The sequence below is a fragment of the Balaenoptera acutorostrata genome, chromosome 13, assembly GCF_949987535.1.
Source record: "Balaenoptera acutorostrata chromosome 13, mBalAcu1.1, whole genome shotgun sequence".
NCBI lineage: Eukaryota > Metazoa > Chordata > Mammalia > Artiodactyla > Balaenopteridae > Balaenoptera > Balaenoptera acutorostrata.
In genome coordinates this window covers 65,124,606-65,145,392 of record NC_080076.1, presented here as the reverse complement: position 1 = coordinate 65,145,392, position 20,787 = coordinate 65,124,606, and the positions used below count along the sequence as shown (strand labels likewise).

The following is a 20,787-nucleotide window of genomic DNA, read 5'->3' as shown; positions in this document are numbered from 1 at the left end:
GCTGAGGATTTTCCAGAACTGTTGAAAGACAACAGTCCACAGATTTGGGAATCTCACAAAACATGGAGGAAAAGAAGGTGAAGGTGGGGGGCTGGGGAGGGCAGGAGCGGAGGAGGAGGAGGAGGTAGAGGAAAAGAAATCTATGCAGATGTATTATAGGGAGAACACAGTATCATATATGAAGACCTTAAAAACAGCTGGAGAGAAAAACTGCCCAACAACGGTAAACACCACTTTCTTTCCAGGGGCCCCTCATGTGCCCCCAGGACTATGCTTCTTGCCACCCTCCCCAAAACTGTCACTAGCCCCTTAGAGGTGGCTGTAGGAGACTTCAGAATGTCTAAGGAAATACCAGCAGTAGATCCTGTAACCGTCAGGTCACTGCAGGTTCTCTCCAAGATGAAGCTCCCCTGGGTTACACAGGGGGCTTGTTGGAGGAGTAACCGGTCCGTTATTTACATGCATCCTACAAGGGGAGTCATCCAACTAGAAAAAGTGGAACAAAATTTGTCCCTGAACTTAGTGAAAAGTGGTCACCGCCGGGGGCCTCAGACGAAGGAAACTTGAGACTCTGCCGAGGTTCATGCTCTTTGTTCTATGAGCAATAAAGTCTCTAACCCAGGAGTCTGGGGTCTTCTGCCAGCATCCCTAAAACTGGTGACTACAGTAGAACTCAGACTCTTCACAGATCTTGACCCAAACAACCCACAAGAAAATGGGCCAAAAACCCTGAAGAGGCATTTCACATAAGAAAAACCAGAACCAATAAACATAGCAGGTAGATGCCAATTAGAGCTGCAGTGAGTCGTTCTTTCACCCTCGACAGCCTGACAAAATCAGAGTCTCACGGTGCTGGCGAGGCACAGAAGGAACTCACCGCTGGTGAGTGTAAACTGGCACAGGCCCTTTGGAAAACACTTCACAACTGTCTATCCCCGCGTCCCAGCAACATCATTCATGGCAGGTACACGAGTGACTCTCTTGCACACGGACACCAAAAGGCTGCCCTTGCTTTACACAGTTCAGATGTGAAGAAACTTCAGTGACCACAGTTTAGTTAAATAACACCATGCCTAGCAACAGGGTTCAGATTGCAGCCGTCAGGGTGTGTAACTACCTGCAGGAGGCACCCGTGGACAGCCAGCTCCTGGGCCCACAGGTCGCTGTGTGATCAGCCGATGAGGAGGATGACTGGGACCAGTCACGGCACTACTGGGAGCCTCCGCGACACCCAGACAGCCGAGCGGTAGCTGCTGTGCCCGCCTCCCAGGGACACACAAGACGCTCCCCAGAGATGGGTAATCAGAAGAGAGAACCGGCCACCAAGATAAAAGCAAATGGAAAGTGACCGTGCCTGAAGTGAGATGTGACTCCACCATAAACGGAGGCACAGAAGAAACAGCTGTGGGGGCCGGGGAGACGGGCAGCCGGAGGGACCCGCCCAAGTAGCCTGGCGCCACAGAGAAGGGGTCGGGGACAACTGCAGAAGCCAAGACGGAGGTTAGGAGTGACCTGCTCCTACTGCCTAAGGCAACAGAGGGACACTGTTCCATTTCTTTACTCAGAAGAAACCACCATACCTTGGAGTCCCCACCATGTCCGGGTCTCACCGTGTCCGTGTAAGACAGGGACTCGGCAACTTGTCCAAGCCACATGGTGGAGCTGGAATCCAAAGCCAGTTCTCCGGACTCCAAGCCACCCTCTCTGCCCACCCGCCCATAGCCAGCCCGGTCCTCTGGCAGGAAGCATGGATATTCCCAAATCAGAATCCATCACAAACAGCAACAGCAAGGAATGGGGCATCTTCATGGGAACATCACCACCGGATTATTAACCCACAGCCAGGCCAGGCCTCACACCCCTGCCTCTCACAGAAGGAAAAAATCTGTCTTCTACACAGCTTCCTCATCTCTGAGTATGCAGCTGCTCACTTAAAGACGATGGATATTCTGCTTTAAAGCATGGCCTTTCCTTTGTCATCTTCTGCTGATGTACAGTCTACAATGCCCTCCCAGAATGAAACAAAATCCACTTCAGCCCAGGCTCTGCTGTCTGGTCCCTCCAGCCCACGTGGATCCCCCCCACCTTTGATCCTTCTGTTTATGTGGAGCTGCCTTAAACTGAACCCACAGTCTCCTTTGCAGCAAGAAAGCCCCTTCTGATCCTTCTTCCTCTTTCTTTTTCATATTTGTTTCCCTTATCTGATATTTAAAGCAGAAAAATGCAGAAGATATTAAAAAGTCTCAATCCCCATTTAGAGTCTTTAAGATATTTTTACTTAGAGAGGGAACCTCACACGTGTCGGCTCGTGTTCTGGTACCTGGTGGTGGGATGCATGTTGCCAACCGTCTGCAGAAAGGGGTTTCCAAAGGTTGCACAGAACAAGCAATAGTGCCAGAGCACAAGGTTCTGCGTTCTTCAACACCACCATTTATAACAGTATGTTGCGCCATCTTCCATGTAACTGAGGGGAAAAACCATGGAGTAAAATAACTTTAAAAAAAAACCTCTTAGTGTCCTTTCCAGTATATAAATTGTAAACATTCGTATCACACGTCATCAGTTGATAGTGGCCACAGATAAACGCAGAGACAGAATTCACGCACAGCCAAAATTTAAAGCTCCACATAACACCCTCAGCACTCACGCTCGTGTCAATACAAGCAAATAACCCTGACTCACACACCAAACTCTGCTGTTGCCCTTCATTCTCACACATTTCCTCCAAATTCTTTCTACAACAGCAGACGCTTGCTGTGTCCACTGACCGACAACCACCATCTGGACATGAAGTCCCTGCAGGACAGAAAGGACCCACCCCACGGGGCCTTGGGGAGCTGTCTGAGGAGGTTGGGGCTCAGCTTGTGGACCTGGGGCCGCTCCAGGGACGACCACCTGTTCCAGGGACGATGCCCGACAGCTGAGCTAGCTCTCGGAGGCCCCTGGGGAAGTCGGAATCCGCCCGAAGCATCGGCAAGACCTGTTCCTTAAGCAGATCACCTCCACAGGCTGGGCCCTGGCAACCCTCCCCACGGGCAGTCCCTCCCAAGATGGCCGAGAACACGTGAGAAGCGAGCTCCAGAGCTGGGCCCACTTTGCCACAGGCAGGAAGCGACTTCATCTTTTCGCCAAGATATATCTGTCCTCTGTAAAGAGCGATTAAGAATTAAGAATTTATGGGCTTCCCTGGTGGCGCAGTGGTTAAGAATCTGCCTGCCAATGCAGGGGACACGGGTTCGAGCCCTGGTCCGGGAAGATCCCACATGCCACGGAGCAACTAAGTCCGTGCGCCACAACTACTGAGCCTGCGCTCTAGAGCCCATGAGCCACAACTACTGAGCCTGCGTGCCATAACTACTGAAGCCCACGCGCCTAGAGACCATGCTCTGCAACAATAGAAGCCACCGCAATGAGAAGCCCACGCACCGCAACGAAGACCCAATGCAGCCAAAAATAAAATAAATAAATTTTTAAAAAAGTAATACTGTCAGTGAATGGATCTGAGGCTGTATAAACATATGTACCTTCACATGCACTAAAGACTTAGTAAAAAAAAAAAAAAAAAAGAAAAGAATTAAGAATTTACTACATGGCCATCTTGTATATCTATGAGCTTAGTACTTACATTACTAACATTTTTTTTTAATGACTTAGTGGCTGGAATGAACCTCATACACAAAAATTTGGTAATACTCAGGCCACTAATTAGTGTTCACTTATGGGTGTGTAAAGAAATTAGTACAACTTAAACTCAAATAAGAGTCTTTTAGAAAAAATTATCACAAAATGCACCTCAGTACAGTCCTAAGAGCTGGTTAATAATCAGGGCCAACACGGAGGCGATTTAGGAATTTTAGAAGATGCGACACCAACTGATAAAACTAAGTCACTTAGTAGTAATAGCACAAAACCTATGTGATGTGAAAGTTTGAGTCAAGATCTAAAGAAAACAAAAGGCGACCTGGTCCTAGGAGCAGAAGCATGGTTTTCCATAACCTTTTTGGAAAACTTACAGAATATTTGGTACTTTAGTGACAATTCAAAGCCTTCTCAATATTTTCAACATTACCCAAAGATTTTACTTTCTAGCTCAGATTTGTCTATTGTGCTTACCTAGAACTTCTATACTGTATACAGTACTAATTTCAGAGAGGTTTGAGGCCAGTGGAATAAATTATTTTAACTGTTATGTTTTCTTAGAAGTATCAAAAACGCATTTTAGTATAATTACAAATGTTTCAAAATATTATTTTAGTTGCTAATAATCTTGAAATTAAACCTCCTTCGTTGTGGAATGCCCCGTGTATTTATCATGAATTAAAACAAACCAAAACAAAACAAGAAACCTGTTTCATTAACCTGTCTCTGATTCTTACAAAGTGAGAGAAGCATATGTGCCTGAGTGTGGGGACGTTTGCACACACATATACAAGCACACATGCACACACACACAGGTACTTCACTTTTCCTCCCATTAATTCTGATCTTTCAGGTCTCTATGTGTATTAATACCTGCCCACCTGGCTGGCAGACCTTTTCACAATGTACCCTTCAAGATTAAAAAAATGTGCCCTTCAAGATTAAAAAAAAAAAAAAAATCAGCAATTTGAAAATAGACAATGACAACCTTAAGGAGGGCTGGAGAGAGAAAGAAAGGAACTAAGGGTAAGACCCAGACAGACAGACAGAGACGCTCAAAGAAATAGCTTCCCACCAGGGTCTGGGCTATACAGACAATCAGGCAGGTACACGCAGCTCTTCACTTCTGCAGACTTGCTTAGCATCGCAATCGGCTGTCTGCCCAGGAGGATGAGGTAATGTCTAGGTTTAATGCCAAAATCTCTCTAACTGGCAGGACACATTGGGTAAATATTTCTACCACAGGAGACCACATTCATTCGATGCTGCTGCCAGTTTTATTATTGTTATTATGCTCATTAATATTAATACTTAACCACTGTACCTGTTTAAGATTGAAGATGGGAAAGTCAGGGTTTTGCTGAAACCACGTTAGCCGGTATGGGAGGAAAAGAGTCAGCCTCCCGCCCCACTCCCCACCCCCCAGTCTCCCTGAACGATGAGGGAGGCAACTCTGGCCTCCTGCAATCCCTTTCACACACCCTGGGTCGCACAGAGACTCCCCTCCCCCTCTCTGCAACTGCCTGTCCTAGTGACTATAAATCTGGAAACTGCTGGGGTTTCCTCCATTTCATCCTCTCGGTGAGAATGGGAGGGGGTCTTGAAACCCACTTCAAGCTGCCTTGATAGTTGTAATATCTGGAAACATAGTAGATTGCCAAGTTTCTTCTCCCGTCCAGAAAACAATCTAAATCTGCTCCACCATCCATTTTTGACAACCTGCGTTATGGTCTCACAGGTTACGGCACCACAGTGCAGGGACCCACGGGCCTCCCTTGATGGTCCATCTCTGTGGTTGCCGTGGACAATGCACATTTCTGCTGTAGCAGATCAGCTTAGAGAAGAAGCATTGACAGAAATGCTCAAGGCTTTTTTAATTTAAATGTTCCCTGTTGTTACTGGATGAGGCCTCTGACATCAGCCTTCATTCAGTTAAAAAGACAGGACTTCTGCTCTGGGAGTCAGCACCTGAGTGCCCATCTTCACACGAGTTCACGAAGGACCCGTTAAAAGGCACGGTCAAAGCCTTCATCAGTCTCACCTCCGCTCACCAGAGAGTGGGGAATAATGTTCCCCTCCCACAGGTATTATTCCAGGAAGGGGCAAGAAAGTATGATATCGAGGCAAAGTCTTCCCCTAAAGGCACTGAGGGCAATTTGTGTATGAACCACAGGAACAAACACCTGAGGCCTGAAACCCTCCATCTGCGTCTGCGCTCTGACATGCCTACATCGCCGTATGGGGAGGGGGAGCCAGGAGCCCACTCCCCACATGTGCCAAGGGTCTTGGTCAGGGCTGCCCAGCCCAGCCAGCTGCTAAGACCACGTGCACAGTGGTTCCTGAATGTTTTTTAAAACAGCAAAGCATCCTCCATACAGAAAGAGTTTCAAGTCATTCCTAACTTGTCCAAATTGCAGAGTCTTGTACAACATGTCTATACACCAGAGGTGTGCCTCTGAGTGGGAAACCAAACTTCCCTGTGAATCAGGAAAGTAATGGACGGTAATCCACTGTCAACGGGAACAGGAACTGGAGGCGGGGAAGCAATGGGACAAAGGTGCTGTCTTTCACATCGCCCCCCCTTATCCGAGGGGGATATGTTCCAAGACCCCCAGTGGATTCCTGAAACCGCAGATAGCACCGAACCCTAAATACTCTGTGTTTTCCTATATATACTTACCTGTGATAAGGTTTAACTTATAACTAGGCACAGTTAAGAGAATATCCAAATTACCAGCATCACTATTCATGTGTCTTGGGGCCATTATTAAGTAAAATAAGAGTTACTTGAATACAAGCACTTTGATACCACGACAGTCCATCTGATTGAGACGGTTATTAAGTGACTAACAGGCGGGACACGGGCACAGAGGGTGATTCACATACTGGGAAGGAGGGCACATGGTTTCGTCAAGCTACTCCAACAGTGGGCAACTTAAAGCTCATGGATTGTTTATTTCTGGAGTTTTCCATGTAATATTTTTGGACCACGGTTGACCACAGTAACTGAAAACACAGAGAGCAAACCTGTGGATGAAGGGGGATGACTGCATCACTGGCAGAACAGAGACCTGGCTGCTCGTCCCAAGAAGAACATTGGAAGGAGAGCTGAGAGTGAAAGAGGAAGGGCCCGGGAGGGTCCCCATGGCTGGGAAGGCACGTGGGCAGAAGGGTCTCTTTGGTGGCACCCTCACCAGGGCTTCCTCTATCCTGACAGCTGAAAGGACCTCTCCTGCCCCCACCTCCACCCACTAGTTGACAAAATACTTCTCACCGTAGCTTTGGTTTTTAGAAGTCATCCTCCTTTCTTCCCCAGAGGGGGACCTTTGCCACATGAAAGAAAATTAAGGCTCCCCAAATGTGTTTTGATCTCATGTTATGACAAGAAAGGTTTAAAGTGTACAGCTTTCACCCTTTTAAAAACGCTAAAAGACCCCTTTTTAAAGCAGTAATGAAGAGAAGCGATAGGAAGTTCCCAGGAGCTGAGAGCCTAAACTTTACTTAGACCGGAGAACACCCAGTATGAGGCGGCGACAGGCTGGATGGAAATTACTAATTAATTGAACATTAGAGCTTTAAAACTCATCGTTTCATCCTACTTAACTGCGTTTCCTGAACATATGCACATTTTTAATGTTCTGTTAAACTAATAAAAACACAGTCGTAAGATTATTAATGAGGAGCCTGGATCCCGTGCTGCCTGGTGACCATGTCCCGGCGGTGCTGCAGGCCTGGCCGCCTCTGGACGTGCTGGAGCAGGTGGCCGTGCACCTGACCTTCTACAGGCTGGCTTCAGCCCGGGCCAACGGAACACAGCAGTGTGGCTGTAACCACCACAAACCTTGAAATCACACTCTCCCCCCACCTCCCAATCCCTTTACTGACCTCAACACGGAGACCTGGACTTGAACACCAAAACCAAGAGTCAAACTCGTGTGACGTCTTTCTCTCTGAAACCATCACATGATGGGACCCAGTTCAGTGTGGACTCGAGTCCCCTAACTCTAAACACCCCCAATTTAACTGGACACATTAAAGCTGAATTTCTATCTCCTAGATTCTTTACCTCCACTGGAAACATGGCTTAACTTCCACAGGAAAGATTTAGGTCAGATGGAAAGATGGTATTAATATCTTCAACAAAAGACTTGTGAAGCATGAGGCTACGCTACTGACTGTGAAACCTCAGCCCCTGAAAATCTTTTACTAGAATTGAGAGTGAGGATGGGGGGCACCTGGGTCACCCCGACCTCCACACAAAGACCCCACTATACTCATTCTGGGTAGGGAGGCCACCTGACTTTAAGGTGGTTGTTTTCCCACGATCTTAACAATCTCCTCTAATTCCTGACAGCCTTCAGGACTCAGGACTCATTTCCCTGTGCTTCACAGATGGCGTGTCCCTCAGTCCTTGTGGGGCCCCCCTCCCACAATGGAAAAGGCAGAGACCCTGTTCAGCCTGCTGCACACCATGTAGGGACGTTAACGATGAAGGGTCGAGATGTGCTGTGTTGATATGAGACTGTTTTGTTACAAATGTCTACCTGGAAGGCACCTGGGATAATTTTTAAATTCCAAGAATTATTTTTTCTGGGACCCAAGCCTGGTGGCTGGCGGTCACTGGCTCTCACAGAGTGCATCCATCATGTTCACTTACAGGCATGTGTGTGTGTCCAGCTTGAAGACAGAGGCTTTGGTCAGATGCCCTAAGACAGACACATTTAAAGCTGAATCAGTACTTTACATGTTTGAAAACCACTGAATCTAATTTGTGGACTTCCCTGGTGGCACAGTGGTTAAGAATCCACCTGCCAAATGCAGGGGACATGGGTTCGAGCCCTCGTCCGGGAAGATCCCACATGCTGCAGAGCAACTACTGAGCCTGCGCTCTAGAGCCCGTGAGCCACAACTACTGAAGCCTGCGCGCCTAGAGCCCATGCTCTGCAACAAGAGAAGCCACTGCAATGAGAAGCCCACACACCACAACGAAGAGCAGCCCCTGCTCACCGCAACTAGATAAAGCCTGCGCACAGCAACAAAGACCCAACACAGCCAAAAATTTAAAAAAAAAAAAATTATTAAAAAAAGAAAAGAATCTAATTTGTGTCTGTTTCCTTTAAAGATCAGTAGTGTGGAAAGTGTAATATAGTAACCTGTGGTTAAGATGCTAACCTTTGATTTTATAGCAGAAGCAGTGCTGGAGTGTACCGAGGTTTGTATGTAGGCAGTAATAACGTTAATGTCACAGGGCCCAAAGGTGAGTTTTATACCCATTTTACAGACAAGGAATAGGATCTAGAACTGAAGGGCAAGAAAACGGATCTCCTCTTTCTCAGTCCACTACTAGGGGACAGTGTGAAGGTCTGTGCCTTGTCAGCCAAAGCTGATGAGCACATTGGTGCTCTTGGGTCACTGGCTGTGCAGGACAAAGGGGCTTGCATTAGTCACTGACGGAGAAAAAGAGGTGTTTCCACCACCAGTTTGTGGATGGCCAGTGGCTTGACTGGCTGTATCAAGCACCGCATACTAACTTCTATGGATGTAACAACACAATAGAGATCGCTGACGTTGCTGCACAGTTCTGCCCCCAATTCACTGTCAGGCCACAGCAGAGCGAATACAGGAGGACAGGCATCCGGGCAGGACTCAAGACATGCAGTTCGTCGTTCTGTAAGGCTCGTGGCCCCGCAGGCCAAGCCTGGCCAGGAAAAGGTCATGTTTATGCTCCTTGAATGGCGGGGGTGACTCTTGAAGACCCACCTGTTCATTCAGAAGGTGAATCTCCGTGTTTCTCCCCCACGTTCCTGGGCTCCAACCAAGCAGCAAAGCCTGCGGGATGCCTGCAGCCAAATGCCCACCTGCAGGCATCCCGCAGAGAAGAGGGGTGAACAGCCGGCCAGGCTGGATGGGCGCCAGGCCACCATGGAGGCCGGCGCCATGCTTCCCGGAAGATGGGGACCAAAGTCTGTAAGTTTGCTGAGCTAGAGTCTGGCTGGGAAATGGAAGAAAAATGACTGCCCTCATAGAAATTTTACAAAGGAAAAAAAGGTCTTTATTTAAAATAGAATTACAAAAATTAAAATGACTAATAAACATAGGAAACAGTCACTAAGTCATCTAGGAAATGCAGACTGTAGCCTCAGTGTAACACCACTGCCGCCCCCACTAGCGGCTGGAGGACGAGGCCTGAGGACACCAGGTGCCACCCGGCTCGCGTCTGCCGCCCCAGGGGACGCCGAGACCACTTGGCCCCCGCAATTCTGCTCCCACATTCCCACAAAAACTCAGTTCGAGGGAGCTCTGTAGGTGGCTGGTCCAGTTCTGCTACTGTTTTGTTTTTGGTTTTTTTTTTTGGTGAAATTCACATTAATATAAAATTAACCACTTTAAAGTGAACATTTCAGTGGCATTTAGTACAGGTGTTCAATGTATAAAAAATACAGGGTTTGGGCTTCCCTGGTGGCACAGTGGTTGAGAATCTGCCTGCCAATGCAGGGGACACGGGTTCGAGCCCTCATCAGGGAAGATCCCACATGCCGCGGAGCAACTAGGCCCGTGAGCCACAACTACTGAGCCTGCGTGTCTGGAGCCTGTGCTCCGCAACAAGAGAGGCTGCGACAGTGAGAGGCCCGCGCACCGCGATGAAGAGTGGCCCCCGCTCGCCACAACTAGAGAAAGTCCTTGCACAGAAACAAAGACCCAACACAGCCAAAAATAAATAAATAAATAAATTTATAAAAAAAAAAAAAACAGGGTTTGATATATGCACTTTTCTAATGTATACACTAATTCAATAAAAAATTTAAAAACAGAGAGACAAAAATGGGAATGAGGGCTCTTTCCTTGCTTCCAGCCCTTGGAGAACGCCTACTGCAGACGGGGACAAGGCACACGAGGTATTTCTTCTTTTGCCATCTCTGTGTCCTTTCTTCACTCTCCCTGGCAGAACGAGCTTTGGTCGCTTTTGGTTACATCATATCCCTTCTCCTGAACAATTTATGGGTTTTCTGTGCATGTGACAAAACCCATCTGCAACGTTTTCCACACGGCTTTTGTTTTCAGTCAAGCGAGTACATTTCCAGTTCTTTGGAGAAAGCAAACTGTTTCACTTCAGTTCAGGGATAGCTCATAAAAATGTAATAATGACCAAAATAAATGTGTAGCAAAATTATTTTGCATGTGAAAATCACCTATAATGTCACATATCCCCAGGAACTACATCAGCAACATGCAAGAGCTTTCATACCTGGCACTGGCCATGCTAACAGTGCTCAGGGCGCCTGGGGAAATAATGGTGTGTATTTGGTAACTAATTCCTCATTAGATGGTCTCCAAAGCTCCATCTGGTTAGTATTTGGAGAGCAGATAGTGAGGTTAAAATTCAGTTTCCAGGATTACTTCTTAGTTCTTGATCTTTCCAAGTGGCTGGCATATCCCAGACCCTGGGTAATTATCAACAGCTACTTCAGCAGAGGCAGCTTCTGGATTACTACAACACTAAGCCAGGAGAAAAGAAGGGAAAAGGCTCCCTTTAAAGCAATTAATAAGGCTTTATCTTTTTGTATTTTCAGTCACAGTTGATGTTTCCTGTTCTTCTTTTTAGTGGTGATATTATTTATCCTGGGTCCTTAATGTAAAAATTATATCACACAGTACTATCCGACATACGGGGAAAATTATTACATTTCTAGCGCGGAAGCACCTAAGCCTGTCAGTAGTGAGAACCCAGTGAGCGGGCAGGGCACCCAGGCGCCCTGGGCCAGGTTAACCCCAGGGTTAACCTAAGAAGTCAGGCCACTGCAGGAGCACAGCCAGAGTCCAACCTCAGCCTCCATTTGCAGAGACCTTGCTCCTCAGGGCTGCGTGCAAATCACCTCGTCTGTCCAGCGAGCAGTCATGGGTTAGGGTCTCCTCGTCCACGCTTCCTCAGCCAGACCCCCTCTTCCCAGGAGGCAGTGAGCCCACCCAGCTCAGGACGGCCGTGGAAGGAGTCGGAGGACAGCTGGACATGCTCAGGACTGAAGCCAGTTCCCCGCCCGCAAGACACGTCTGCCTGTGGCCCTGAGACCCGCGCTCAATGCGTCCAGGTCAGATCTCCTGGGAAGGCTGATCTCCTGGGAGGGCTTCACCAAATGCTGGATTTCTGCTCAGGTGATCGCTGTGTGTTCTTCCTTAGATGCTGATGCTGGCCGCGCCCCTCTGGCTGTGTGGCGACAGCCTGGACATGGGGGATGTGGGTGTGTATGCGGCTGAAGTGACTTTCTATGTTCTACTTCAGGTCCTTTGTTTCTGACACGTGTCATCACATGTCATGGCCCAAATCTAACTTAAAAAAATTCTTCTACATTATGAAGCTCTATTCAGGATGTTTTTAATTAAGAGGAAAAATTTGAAAATACTGAACTTTTACACAATAGTAAACATTTACACAATATTTTTAGTAATTTTATTTTGGTATAAGTTACTCTATGATTCCCTCCTTTGCCAAAGTAATCAAATAATTCCCCAATGAGAATAAGAAAGCCTAATTTGATTTTCCAAATTACAATTACATAGTTATATGTCAGACTCATTTAAAATAGAAATCAATAACCATAGCAACAACACTGAACATGGCATTCTAGCCCCAGGGGCAGACATGGCCGGAGCCCCCGTGTGAGGTGATACATGTGCCTGGGACAGTCGGCCGGACCCAGAAGACCCAGCCATGAGAGCCGAAGTGAGTGCCTGCGTGGCTTGACAGTGTCTTACCCCAAGTAACTTTCAAGGCAAGGAAGCCATATAATCTCATCATGAGAGATTATTTTCCCTAAAATAAAGAAGCCAAAAAAGCACCTAACCCTGCTTGTTAGAACAAATCTTTAGTTTTTTAAATCCTGAAAAGTACTATATGATGAAGTCCACTCTTTAAGTCATTCACCTTGACACCTATCGGTCTACTGTGCTTCCTGTGAGTCCGCAGCTCCTGTCTGCACGCGTCCCCTCCACGCGGGCCTTTGTGCTCCCCGAACACTCAGCATCAGGGATGGTGACACAGAGCTGCCCCTCCGAGGCCCAGCCTCTCTCCCTTCCCTTCGCCAGTCCCCGGATGACCCCAAACCCGCAGCCACATCAGACTCCACTCCAACCACAGCCTTCAAATCTCTGGAAGCAGTTCTTTCCTTCCTCCTGAGGTCTGGGCACCCAAGTTTCTATTTCTAAAAAGGCAAAATCAGAGGATATCGGTTTAGACCTCGTTAGGAGGTGAGACATTTACAAAGAACTTCCCAGAATCTCCGAGCTCAGGGGCTTGGCTTATCTTAGTCGCCACTCAAACCAGCATCATGAAGGCAGGCCAGGCCACCCAGCGCCGCTGCAGAAGATCCTCATCCAGAAACCTTTGAAAGGCCCAGGCAGCTCTCCAGGCAGAGGGATGCACAACACCAGTGATGCCCAAGCTTTTCTCGCCGAAAACCTGATGCTGAACTTGGGGTCTAATAATCCACAGCTGTGGCTCTTTTGAAACAGCCCACTCAACTATGGGGGTTGTCACCACACCCTCAGAGCAGCCTGTGACCCTGCAGAAAGCACATACATGCTGGCATCACAGCAGCCCGAGGGCCACGTGGACAGCAGGCATAGAGCCCACGAGGGCACGACGCTCCAGAGGACGAAGTCTGAGCAAAGCCTCGAAGCAGGATGGGTGCTGAGCCGAGGGGTGCCGGGAAGTCATGTGGGGACCACTGCCAAGGGGCTCGTGTGTGGTAAGCAACGCGGAGCCTGGTGAGGATTCTAGGCGAGGAACTGGCACGGCTGGACTGTTTTCCAACCAGAACCCTGGCTGACGTTCAGAGTGGATGGAAGGAAAACAGGAGTTGGGGGCTCACCCAGGGTGGTGTATCTCAGCCTGGACGTGCACGCTCACCACCGGAGCCCATGTTCAAGGGAAGAGTGGGATGCCGTGGGTCTGGGGCGGGGGCCCAGGGTTCCGGGCTCCTAACAAGGTTCTCAGATGACACAGAGCCACCAGGCCTCAGGGAGAGAGTGCACAGTCCGAGCCCAGGCAGTCAGGGAGGAGGGGACACTGCCTTGTCCCTGTGCTGTTCCCCTGCACCCGATTCTCAGAAGTGGGTCCAGAGCAGGACAGAGGGAGCTCAGGGGGTCTGTGAACAGTAGATGAAGGGAACGCACCTTTGGTGCCCTTGGCTGGCCTGAGACGGGTCATCAGAGCCAGGGACCGAGGAAAAGCCACTGCCGTCCCCCCGACCACGGTGCCTGCACTGACGTGAAGGATGCCCTGGCCTGCCCATGATTGAGGGCGTGTGCCTTTCTCCCTCCTAAACGTGCGCATAGCTCACCAAGAGGAGTGATGACCTGATGGTCAGAACAGTGGTATCACATCTGTACCTGAACAGCCCCTGGGCTCACCACCTCGCTTCCAGACCACAGCTTTTCTCAGCTATGAAAAAAGGGGGGCTGGACTAGAAAATGCCTCCAGTCCTCTGTCCATAGTCCTAAAGCTTTCGAAAGCCCCCCCCTCTGCCCTAAGCACCCACCCATAGGCTGGTCTGCCTGCTCAGTCAGCTTCACAGCTCTCAGCCTCCAGGTGGTGCACAAACTACCCTCCCCGGAAGCGTTCCTGCTTCCGCACTGGTTCTAAGGGTGGATGGGTGGGTGGGGAGGAGCTGCGGTGCTACTTTCCCAGGCAGGCCTGTTTCCCATCCACAAACACCTCTTCCTGGGAAAGTCAGAGCCCCTGCTTCACCCAGACTGAGGAAAGGAAATCTAACACCATAGCCATCTTGCTGGAAGGCAAAATGGGTTCCCCTCTTGGGGAAAATCAGGGCACAATCAGGGTTTCTCACTCCTGGTGTTCCTTCTTTTATTCTTTACCTCAGAAAAACTCCACCAAATTATTAAAGCATTAATATAAATTTAGTCTCCTAAAAAGCCTAGTCCAATTGTGGGGTTAAGTTCAAACATGTTTGTAAAAACTGATTTAAGTAATAACCTTTTTTAAAGATTGATGCACAGTTGACACGTAACATTATATTAGTTTCAGGTGTGCAATATAATGATTCTATATTTGTATTTATTGTGAAGTGATCACTACAGTGAGTCTAGTTAACATCCATCCCCGCACACAATTACAATTTTTTTCTTGTGATGAGACCTTTTAAGAGCTACTCTCCTAGCAACTTCCAAGTACACAATACAGTTTTGTTAACTGCAGTCACCATGCTGTGTGTTACATCCAAGGGCTTATTTATTTTGACCCCCTTCATGCGTTTTGCATAAGCAACTTTACTTGATACATCCAAAAGGATAAGACAAAAAAAGTTAGTCAGTAGAGAACTTTTCTGATATAAGGCATGACCTAATCTAACAAATACTATCCACATCACTCCATTCTCTTATTTTAAAATATTAGGCCAGGCAAACACATGTAGGGCCAGATGCACTCACTGCCAGTTGTCTGGCCCGCGATTCAGCGAGTGAGGTGGGCTGGGTGGGAGAGAACAGGGGGAGACCCCCATGACACCCACAAAAGACCCTTAGCCTCTGTCGTTCACGTGGAGGAAAACTGGCTGCTCCTCGACCCCCACCCAGGACCACCAACAATGCCAGCCCAACGGCTACTACATCTGCCCATTTTTCAAAAGAGAAATTTGACCAGATTAAAGTGAAATCTCCTATTTTTTTCAATGTTGACAGTTTAGTCATAATTTTTAAAACCCTCAGAGACAACAGCATATACAGTAAACCAAACACGTGTCTGGATCTGATGTGGCCCCTGAGGCCAGTGTGCAGCCTCTCACAACAAAGTGACCCCGCCCTCAGAAGCCACGTCCAGGGGCCACATCGAGGGTTAATGCTGTCATGGGCTGGAAGATCTTCACTGTCTGAGCCCCGGATTAATCCAATTTATGGTGCCTATTCCCCCACAAACTCCATTCTGGTGAAACCAGCCTTCCACCACCACCAACACGCCGTCCTCATTTCCATCTCTGTTCCTCCCCACATGCTGTTTTGTTCCCAGAAGTGGCCTCTCCCCACCTCCAGTCGTGAGGTACCATCACACAGTTTTCCGTGACGCCTCGGTAAGCGGACTTTTTCTCATCAGATCCACTGGGACGTTTCACGTGGATTCATTCTTTCCTGATGAAGCTGTGAGCTCTGGGTGCTAGGGCGAGGTCTTGCTGGCCATTCATAAGGTCTCATGTTTTTTAAGAGGGTAACAAGGACCCACACGCACCCTAAGACATGAAGGCCTCTGGGACATGAGTCCCAAAACACACGACATTAATTAACCCAGAACAGAACAGCCACAGCTAACCTGGCACTCCCTCAAGTGGGAGGCAGAGTTGTCCAGCCCACGTGAAAAAGGTCTGGTTAACAGTGCAAAGCACAGAACTGAAAACAGCACCACATCCACACCCCTGGATTCACCCACCTGCCCTATTTCCCTTTGGAGACAGGTGAGCACTCGACTGGACGTTAGGGACTTTCCAGAAACCAGAAGGGGCCATGGCAGACCCAGGGCAAACTCAGGCCCCCAAACTGCGGTTGCCCGAAGACCATGAACCCCTTAACCCCAGACCAAACAGGACCCATACTCTTGCCAATGAATAGACTCAACTGGAATCCTGAGCCAACCCCACACCCGGAGTCCCCGGTCACCCATTTCCTAGATCAGCCTGAGTCCTCAGAACCGCCAGAGCATATGCTGAGTCAGACACATCCCGCCTGACCTATGGATGCCAAAACCCTGAAAGTGTTTGAATTTTTCTGGGATGCTGCATTCATTCAGAAACCCCCGACGATGGACAAGTGCCTACAACAAAACTAGAGAAGGCGGAGAGGGCAGAGGGCAGAGGGCAGGAAGCATCCAGGCAGCATGCGCGTCCCTTCCCACCCAGGGCTGCAAGTGGGGCAAGATGACAACTCACCTGGCATATGATCATTAAGCTATAATTAGTTTTGGTTTTTCATTAACTATATTCTGCCTTCAAGTGTTTAAATCCATCTGACGCACTGCGGCGGGGATTGGGTGGGGTGGGGCATTTGCTATACTCCTGTATTTTCATTTCAGTTGAGAAGCTTAATTAATGTTGATTTCTACAAACAAATGTTGTTCAGAGAATGATAATGACATACTAAGGTTATGAGTAAATTAAAACTTAACACTATCTTTGAACATTTTTATTTATTAAAAAAATTTTTTTTAATTAATTTATTTTATTTATTTATTCTTGGCTGCATTGGGTCTTCATTGCTGCATGCGGGCTTTCTCTAGTTGCATCGAGCGGGGGCTACTCTTCGTTGTGGTGCGCGGGCTTCTCATTGCAGTGGCTTCTCTTGTTGCGGAGCACAGGCTGTAGGTGTGAGGGCTTCAGTAGTTGTGGCACGCAAGCTCAGTAGTTGTGGCTCGCGGGCTCTAGAGCGCAGGCTCAGTAGTTGTGGTGCATGGGATTAGTTGCTCCGCGGCACGTGGGATCTTCCCGGATCAGGGCTCAAACCCGTGTCCCTTGCATTGGCAGGCAGATTATTAACCACTGTGCCACCAGGGAAGCCCCCAAATATTTTTAAAAAACAGGTAGACATATCACCAAAGGAAAAGAGATGTGTTTTTGCTCATAAATGCCCACTGTGAACTAAGAAACCTGCCCCTCCTCATCCACTGACAACAAATATGGAATATATTTGTGGAACAAGATTATACATGTGATAATATAAAATTCTGTAGTGCACTGACCTGGGACCTATATGACTCCTAAATGAACCATATTATTGCACTTGACCTTCAACTCTCTCTCCATCCCCTTCCTGCCAACATTCAGGTCCGGCACGCTAGGCAGGTGCACATTAGGTAAGAAGCCAGTGAGGACGGCAACAGAGGAGGAGCCCGTCTCATCTCGGGGGCTGTGCGTCAGCCGGGGGCGCCTACACCCTCAGGTTTGGCTCCAGCATCTGCAGGTCAGGCTCCTGCAGCCTCCATGGCGCTGCTGCTTTGTTCAGACTCCAGCGTGTTTCACAGGGCAGAACGGAAGCCACACATCAGGCACCCCCCCTTTTGCTGCCTCCCCAGCTCCCTCGTGCTTCTGCCGAGTAGTCTGCCGAGCGTGGTCCCTACAACACGGCGGCGGCGGAAGCAGCAGCATCTGCAGACTCGTAAGAAACACAAACGCTCAGAACATCCCGGGTCTTCCGAATCTCAGAGGATGGAGTCAGCTGACGCATGGGAAATTGGAGAACCTTTTTCCAAAGTGCCTCAGCCCTTTCCTCCCTCTTTCTCCCCCTTAAAAAGGAAAAGCAGGGGCTTCCCTGGTGGCGCAGTGGTTGGGAGTCTGCCTGCCGATGCGGGGGACGCGGGTTCGGGCCCTGGTCTGGGAGGGTCCCACATGCCGCGGAGTGACTGGGCCCGTGAGCCACAATTGCTGAGCCTGCACGTCTGGAGCCTGTGCTCCGCAACAAGAGAGGCCGCGATAGTGAGAGGACCGTGCACTGCGATGAAGAATGGCCCCCACTTGCTGCAACTGGAGAAAGCCCTCGCACAGAAACGAAGACCCAACACAGCCATAAATACATACATAAATAAATAAAATATTTTTTTTTTTTAAAAAAAAAGGAAAAGCAGTGCTTGGCTTCTTCCTGATGGTGACGACGCCGCCTTCTGTGGGGGAGCCTGCTAAGTGCTTCACACCCTCATGCGTGCAGCACTCATGCAGTGACAGACTGTTACGGCGGGATCCTGATCCACATTTTATGATGACTGCACCTGGCCTCAACCAGATCAAAGTCGTGAGTCTGAGTCTTAGAGATGCCCATTTATGCTGGGCCCCTCTGAGGCTACAAAAGGCAGCCTTCAGTCTGAGACAGACACTGGTCGTAAGACACAGGCATGGGACCCATGGAAAGGCCACAGATCAGCCCAAAGGGAGACCAGCACCCGTCGCTGGAACACACTAAGGGCTGCATACCCACGATGCCACTGTCAGTGATCCAGAGGACTTCCCACAAAGCTCCGCACCTTCAGGAAAGCACCCCGGAGGAGGGTGTGCAGACAAGCTTCTCCGCCTGTCAGCCTGGCAGGGGGCAGGGAGCAGGGAGCACTGAGCATGGCTGCAGCATCGGCAGCAAGAGGAAGGGGCACGTGTCCCGGGAGGGGTCCCAGTGGGCTTGCTGGCCTCCCAGCACCTTGGGGAGAGATGGAAGCTGAGGGCAGGGACAGCACCAGCCAGTGAGGAAGATGCTTCTGCGGCCAAGGGGGAGGCGTCAACTGGGGGAGGGGGGCATGACCTCCTCGCACCCTGTCTTTCAGCACTGGCATGGGGTGACAGAAGCAAGAAGCTGCGTCCCCACGGCAACACAGAGCTTTTCAGATCACACTCCTAATTTCCACTCAGAACCCTGGAAAGCAATCCTGAACAGAACCACCACGAGCAGGCACAGATTGAGGGCTGTGGTTTTAGCTCCTTGAGAGCGAGGAGCCATCCACTCACTGCAGGTACCTCCATGCCCCACGCCCAGTGGGTCAAAGGTGACCGCATCGTTCGTGGAGCTTCTGACCCAGGGGCCTCAGGCTGGGCCATTTTGCTCCAGCTTGAACCCGAGTCGTGCGCTGTAAGGGTTGTGCTCAACCCCCAGGCTGGCGAGGGAGTGGCTGGAGGGCTGGGACCTGCATTTCACCCTGACAGTTTTACTCTCTAACCATCCTTACACACACTTGCAAAATGCTGAAAATGTTATTTCTTCATGAAACATGACCATTAAACTTGAGGGTGAGAAAAAACACAGGAAACACTTATTTCTCTGAAAATTCTGGACAGAAGGAGACTCTACAAACATTTCTGCAGCCTTCTATTTGGAGATCTGCAAAAGTCTTCAGGTACATCCCTTCAGATGTCGAGGGTCCACAGAATATTACTATCTTGTCATGTATAGTCATAGAAGAAGGAGTTTATTATTCAATCTCTTTTGATCCCCAGGTCTGTGAGACAGACTGGAGAAGGAGAAATAAAACTCAACGTTATTATTTCCATTTCAAATAATTCCATTCTTTTTTCTATCTTTTGTGATAAAATATATGTAACAAATTTTGCCATTTTAACCATTTTAAGATACATTCAGTGGTATTAATTACATTCACACTATTGTCCCATCATCACCACTATGTGTTTCCAAATCTTTTCCAGCATCCCAAACAGAAACTCTGCAACCAAGTAAGTCCCCACTCTCCCCTCTCCCAGCTCCTGGTAACCTCTAATCTACTTTCTGTCTCTATGAATTTGCCTATTCTAGGTATCTCATATAAGTAGAATTACACAATAATTGCCTTTTTGTGCCTGGCTTATTTCACTTAGCATGAAGTTTTTCAAGAATTATCCATATTGTAGCCTGTATCAGAATGTCATTCCTTTCTATGGCTGAGTAATATTCCATTTTATACCCCATTTTATTTATCCATTCATCAGTTGATAGACATTTGGAATGTTTCCAGCTTTTGGCTGTTGTGAATCATGCTACAATGAACACTGGTATACAAATATGTGTTCACGTTCCTGTTTTCAACTCTTTGGGGTCTATACCTAGGAGTAGAATTTTTGGGTTATATGGTAGTTCTACATTTAGCTTTTGAGGAACTGTCAAACTTTTCCACAGCAACTGCACCATTTGATATTCCCACCTGGAATGCACAAGGGTTCCAATTTCTCCACATCCTTGCCAGTGCCTGTTATTTTCCAGTTTTTGATTAGAGTCCTCCTACTAAGTGGTATCTCATTGTAGTTTTGATTTGCATTTCCCTAATGACTTAGTATGCTGAGCATCTTTTCACGTGCTTTTTGTCTATTTGCACTTCCTCTTTGGAGAAATGCCTATTCAAGTCCTTTGCCCGATTTTCTTCTCGATATTTATTTTTAAAATATTTTTCCAGTCTGATTGAAATATAATTGATAAACATCCACTGAATAAGTTCAACGTATACAGCATAATGACTTGCCTTACATATACTGTGAAATGATTACCACGGTAAGTTTAGTTAACATCTGTCATCTTACACAGACAAAAACAGAAAAAGGAAATGGTTTTTCTCCTTGTGATGAGAACTCTTAGGATCTACACTCCTAACAACTCTCATATAAATCATAGAGCAGTGTTAAGTACAGT

General features: G+C 48.2%; 1 protein-coding gene across 1 annotated transcript in view; it reads right to left on the bottom strand.

Annotated features, from left to right (window-relative positions):
- LDLRAD4 (low density lipoprotein receptor class A domain containing 4) overlaps positions 1-20,787 on the bottom strand; it is a 298,933-nt gene that overhangs the window by 64,047 nt on the left and 214,099 nt on the right. The window contains 1 exon segment of the mRNA XM_057526646.1: positions 2,321-2,464. Within this exon segment, the coding sequence (XP_057382629.1) occupies positions 2,321-2,464 (144 nt within the window).